Genomic DNA, 6,625 nt, shown 5'->3' with positions numbered 1-6,625 from the left:
TAAACTAAACTAAAAGGTATTCACACTTATTTGAACTGTGAAGTGCAATCAGCTGGAGAATTTGGATAGGTAGGCTGTGACAACCCGTTTAGGGGTTAAAGATAAATAAACAAAAATGTATAAACTCACATTAACAAATCTATAATCCAGCCTTTCCATCAGTATTAGTCCAACTATGCCACCAAGAGGCAAATACTGGAAATGAGTAATTTCTCTAATGAAAGGTAGTAGGTTATTATTATTACTATTGGCATTTATATAGCGCCAACCTATTTCACAGCGCTTTACAATATACTACAAAATGTCACAGGAACAATAGGTTGATGAGGACCCTGCTCAAACGAGCTTACAATCTAGAGAAATTTTCACTTCTTATTACCTACATGGGATTACGAAACCAGCCCATTTGCATGGTGTACTACAAGTAATTTCAGTTTGATGCACAGGCTTTGAAGACCGAGAAGACCTAGCAGTTTTCATACTGCTATTCATAGTCCTTTTAGAGGCATTCTACCTCTACCATATTCCACAGCTGGCAGAGAAAAACAGCAAGCCAGAATAATTACTTATCAAACTTAAGTACACCATGGTCCATTACGGTTATACTATATAACTGTACAAGTTTAGAATTCTCTAGGAATTGGCTGCATGTATTTTAAAATCATTTTCCTTTACGGTCATCTGGAAACAGCTCATCATATCCATACCTCCTATGTTATTAGAAGGTTTCCCTTTCATTTTTGATCAGGACTATAATGATGTACTGCAACAGACACCTTATTTGCAGTGCATAGTTCTCAGCTGCCCAGGAGAGGAACTTACAGGTCCAGCTTTTGGTCACACAACATTTTTATTGCGCTTGGGTATTATCCTTCGGTATGTTCTCCGTTCAGAGATGTTCCGTTTAACCTTAATCCCCATGGGGGAACCTTCTGGGACTAGTGATGGACTGGAGTGAGATCTTTTCAAACCACAACCATCATTCTGATCCACATCAGGCTCGCTTATCAGAGACTCAAATGTGTTCAGATCTTCACAGCCTTTCTGCATCCGTAGCGCCAGAAGCTTCACATACATCTCGTACCTGGATTTCTGGATTAAAAGATGGAAGGACCATAAATAATGACAACATAATAGACATTTTAAAAAACCTTGAAACCCCCTCAAAAACACAGTCCACAGGTTTCCATGGAATCATTTAGTCCTGGGACTACTTCAGGTTTACATTAATCTACTAATAAAGGGATTTATAAACTAAAGTAAGCAAAGTGTCATGAAATATACATTTTTGTCTACCTAAGAAATCACTACTGACATATGTACATAAATAAAAAATCTATTCATCTAAAGCTCCTTGATTTGGATATTGTACTCCCCTTTTCAAGGATGTGATCTGTGATTTCTCGTGTTCAAGAGCTGCGTCAATAAATGGGACTGTGAGGCTGTGTTACAATTAACAAACTGGCAAGTAACATTTGTCTCAAACAAAAATGGAAGTGAGCATGGAATTATAGGAAAAGTAATTCACATAATTTTGAGTTATATGCCATCAGTGGGGCATTTCAATGACTTCTTTATAAAATGTAAAGTTTTTTTAGCGATGAATCATAATGATCCTTCTCTCAACTAAACTGTTCCTCTACCTCCAATGATTATTCGTGCTTTGTCATGGCACTTATTGGGTCAATCCAATTACAATCCATAACAACTTCATAGGTGCTGTCCCATAGTAAGATGCCAAACTGTTTTAATACATATTAACAACGTACTTGGGCCCTTCGCACCACATCCATGGCATCCAGTATTCTCCTGTAGAAGAAGTTGGATGCCTATGTAGAGAAAAGCACGGCCAAATCAAAACCACCCTCATTGGCTGAGAGCACTAAGCTAATATTCTCAGTCAATGAACGCAATCCTAAATGGTCCTTCTTTGCTCTACAAAGCAATTCAGTTTTAACATCTTGAGCAGGCAGGATGCAGGGGATGAATCTGGGGGTGTGTGGAACCCACAAAAGCTGGCAAACTGCACTAAAACATTTTGACATCCTACTGTGGGGTGGTGCTAGTGCACTCCTTGCAGCGTGTAATTGCTATGGTGCTTAGAGTATTTATTAAAAAATGTGCTTGTCAGGCAAACTTGATATGGTGATTAATTTGTTCTAAAAAATAAAGCTCAGTAATGTACATCAAAAAGTATAGAAGCTAAAATAATTAATAGTCACCCCACTGCATTTAATACAAAGATGCAATTAACAAATGATTGCTTTATTAATTAAATCAGCAATATATATATGCTATACACATAAATAATATATAATATAAATAATATAATTTCCAGAAGCTTGCCTCTACATCCTCCAGCAATCTTCAAGCCATGTAAGATTAGAGGAGCTGCCAGCTGGGCCTTGTGGAATGCCACGTCTAGTAAGGAAGATAAGTATACTAATTTTCTTCATCCTAAGACGAACATCATAACATCAGATCACATAAAGTTGCATTGGCACTCAGACTTGACGTGCTTTCGGTGTGACTAACCGCCTTTAATATGTTATTCATCTAAGGATGGAGGAAATTAGTTTTTAGTGATTAGGGACACTACCATTTATTTTACTTTTCCCGGGGCAGTGCTCAGCTGGAATTAATAACAGGGTAGCTGCCTCGAAGCAGCTGTTTTCTGGGGTTGTCAGGTTCAGGTAGTGGGGTTCTTTTTTCCCACATATGAGTGGATAACTGGACTATTATATCCTCCTCCTATACCTCCCCAATGCTGATGTTTTGTCCTTTGGAATCACCACTATGGCCAGTCTATAAGGGCTCAATAATGTAACCATCTTCAAATTGTATCTGACGATTTTTGCTCTCCCTTTATGTCCAACATCTGAGTTGGCTGGTGCTACTGATAAAGTTCAACACTTTAAATTAAGTATCTAGACATATAACATTATTACTTTAGAACTTTTTCAATGCAAGTACCTAAGGCGAACAATGGGCTATTCTAATTTATTTGATGCCAGAATAGGGATAGAATTTACCTTTAGGGTTTTTCTAATATGAACCACAGGCTTTAAATTCCATCTATAACTCTAATTCTATTTCTTGGGGGTCCAATCACTTCTTAATTGATCTCCTAATAGTTTTCAGGATATCTGTGGCTACCCCATATGTGGAAAGGTACAATTGTGTAGTGTCCTTTTTTTCCTCTAATTATATCTCCTCTACTTGAACTAGACACTTTGTTGTCTTGCTACATTGCATACTATTTTGAGATACAGATACAATTTTAAAATTAACTAAATCTCTAGTGGCTCATTTTTGAAACATAATCTCAATTTCAATTATACTCTATACTTAGCCATTTACATCTTAGCCATTTATACTGGTTATCACCTTCACTTTTGATTGCACATGTTTAGTGTTTTGTGTCATCATAAAGATTATTAACTATAATGATTTTTTAATTCAGAGGTAATTCCAGTGGGGTACAGTTTCTCCCTTTTTTTAGGGGGATCTCTGACCTCATTAGTTGTTTTTTTTGCCTATTTATATCCTTAGGGTTATGCCATTATTACCTCTGTAACCTACCCTTAGCGACAGAGTGTGTCTTTCTTACATCTGTGGTTAAGTGGTGTTTCTTCTTTTTCATACTATACACATATACTACACAAAAAAATCACTGGCTTAGCTGGCATTAATGAGAGCTTAATCAAACACATATTTTGGCAAACATATAACTGACATTCTATTTAAAAATGTCTATTTTAGCCATGATCACTATACCATTCCATTGAGATAAAAAATATAAATGTGGCCTCTGCAGAGGGTGTATACGTATCTGCCCTACTAGACGTGGCGTTCCACAAGGCACAGCTGGCAGCTGCTCTAATCTTTCATGGCTTGAAGATTGATGGAGGTTGTAGAGGCAAGCTTCTGGAAATTATATATTTAAATCTACACATTTGCAACTTGGCAATTTAGCCAGAACAGAACACAGAGCATGTTATACTCCTATTAGACGTTGACCTACTGTGACATCTATCCACTTTCACCGTGCATGTTTTTTAGTGCCTACTTACCTCAAAGCGCAGATATTCCTCTCTCAGATGATAGTCCTCCCAGTCCCGTGCTTTGCTCTTGGAGTCTGGAAGGTTGCGTTGGTGCTCTGTCAGATCATCTGTAAATGTATCCATCAACGTCTCATGTGATTGTAACTGCTCCTCCTGTAAAAAGGCAAAATTAATAAATTTGTTAATAAAGCTATCTATACAATATCTATACATTGTATTGATTGTTAGATTGCTCTTAAAAATGATTATGCACGGCCTTCCTATTTTAAATGTGTATGCTAAAAGAGCAATTTCACTGAAAATAACATTAGATATTCCATGACCGGGTAATGCTTCCGAAAACCAAACATATTTAAACCATAGTAACTTAACAAAGTGGTCTTAAGTTAAAGAGCCTTTCACATTTCAAGTGTGAGCTTGAAAACATGCTCCAATAAAGTCTTATTTTTGTGAAATGAGTGTGAATGGGAAAATGAAGAGTGAGCATGGAATTATGATTAGATGATTACTGAGAAGATGTACCTTGACATTATTCAGAGCTACCCCATATAATATATCTAGACTAAGCAACTTACCAAACCCAGTTTGCAAGGAGAAGAAGGGAGGATTGGTCGAACAAATCTCTTCTGAGATCCAATAGCAGCAGGAAAAGGGGGTGCAGAAAACATGGCAGCCACCAAGTTAATACGTGCAATCCAAGAATTCATCTCTTCAGAATTCCTGAGAAGGTCACAAATTAAAAAGATAGATTAAGAAGGAATTGTCACAATGGAGATCTTTGCATAACCGAATAGCTAACTTTTTTTTTTACTTCTGGGTTGTACTATTTATTTTTTGTAAAATCTCACTAGCGTTTACATTTTTTTTTCAGGTTTACATGTGATCCTGGCCACAGCAGACACATGATGAAACTTAGTTTAACCCCTTGTCTGCCATACGCACAACACACACATGGGTTGAAGGAATGCCACCCTCAAATATGGCATATCTTTGTAGATGCCCAAGTGCATTTGTGTTCCCGAAGCATCGTGGAGTGGTAAACCTGTCCATAAAATGTGAATGTGCACTTAAAGTAAACACATTTTATACTTACCTTTACAGCAAATGCTGCAATATCATTTAATGAGGTGAGTGGGCAAGGAAAAGATGTCACTCCTGATTAAATGAATACATGGATTTTCAACATGCAATTTAAACCTGATCTAGGAGTCAGATTATTTTCATCAGGTTTACATTCCCACTCAATCTATTCACCTTCTGTTTATTCAGTTTACAATTCAAAACAAGTAATAGTTCCACATACAATAATCAAATCCTCTTAATGTAAAATAAGAAGAAAAAAGAAAAACTTCAAGCGGTCACATTTATTGCAGCAACTGTGGGTTCCAATCAGAGAATTCAATTAACAAATGATGTTTCAAGTACAAGTTCAACAAGTATGAGCACTAGCTAATGAACATAAGCAAGAAAACAATGATTAGCTGAATCATGATTGTGTTTACATGACATTCTGATCTGAGTATATGACGATTCAGGAAGGCCATTGTGACATTAAAAAGTGGGCATAATGGGGGTGGGGCCTAACTCTCAAGCATGCCAGACGTGCTTCTTAGGATCTCCTGCCAAAACTGCAAATAAAAAGGCGCAGACAGCTCAGAACCAAGCGATAACAACGACTTTAACAAATTAAAAACCAAAGGTTCAGAAAAATCACTTTTACACGCTTATGCTGAAACCTGGCCCTGTGTCTTACCGGGACTGCTGGCCTGTCGGCTGGGGGAGGCGGCCGATCTCCCACCTGGGACTGAACAGAAGCTCCATTTTGGCACTGCATGGTTACTCACCAAGGTGGACTGCACAACTATGGGAAAGGCACACCTAGGCTGGTTATTGGCTGACAGCCTCACATCCCTCCTCATAAGCTGGCCTACAATGTGGACACTGAGCCCTCCGTTTCTTTAGAAAAGCAGCTCTCTTCAGTCTGATCCGAAGAGGCGCCCAGCGGGTCGACAAGCAACAGCTCAACCATACGTTCACACTTGTTAAATGTAACATGCTATACCGTAATCTTATGTTTTTACACCTAGCATATACCATGCAACTAGCTTGTTTCTCTCCTCTTACTATTCTAAAGTAAGTAGCTTAGCCTGTTTCCTGTACCTCATGTTTAATACACATAACGCCAGTTGTCATGCCTAACACAATCTTTCCAGCTCCTCTCCTGACTCACACTCATGCATACTAATGTACTAAAAACATAAAAATGGGGGGGGGGGGGGGGGGGCGGGCGGGGCCGGACCGCCGAGCTGGACGGTCGCATGCCTGAGCAGCTCCTGCAAACCTACGATATTTACCCTCTAAAACCAAGTCTCACCGCCTAAAAATCAGACTGCCAGAGCAGCTACCCGGAGCTGAGAGACTGCTGGACCCGGGGAGAGGCTGGCTTACCGTGCTTCAGTCCCCGGGGGGAGAAAAGCATGTTGCCCCAACCAGGGCCTTCTCCTGCGGTGAGTGGGGCAGACGGCCGCTGCCCCACTATCCTGCGCCACGGAACCCAGCCA

At 39.1% G+C, this 6,625-nt stretch overlaps 1 protein-coding gene across 1 annotated transcript in view; it reads right to left on the bottom strand.

Annotated features, from left to right (window-relative positions):
* Positions 1–299: 299 nt before the first annotated feature.
* LOC134603016 (PH and SEC7 domain-containing protein 4-like) overlaps positions 300–6,625 on the bottom strand; it is a 52,017-nt gene continuing 45,691 nt past the window's right edge. Inside the window, exons 14-16 of the mRNA XM_063448583.1 lie at positions 4,640–4,784; positions 4,074–4,217; positions 300–1,092 (exon numbers count right to left, since the gene is read on the bottom strand). Coding sequence (XP_063304653.1) covers positions 838–1,092; positions 4,074–4,217; positions 4,640–4,784 — 544 coding nt within the window. The 3' untranslated portion in view covers positions 300–837. The remainder of the gene's footprint in view (positions 1,093–4,073; positions 4,218–4,639; positions 4,785–6,625) is intronic.

Source organism: Pelobates fuscus, chromosome 3, assembly GCF_036172605.1.
Source record: "Pelobates fuscus isolate aPelFus1 chromosome 3, aPelFus1.pri, whole genome shotgun sequence".
In the NCBI taxonomy this organism is placed as follows: Eukaryota; Metazoa; Chordata; class Amphibia; order Anura; family Pelobatidae; genus Pelobates; species Pelobates fuscus.
This window is presented reverse-complemented; position numbering and strand designations above follow the sequence as displayed.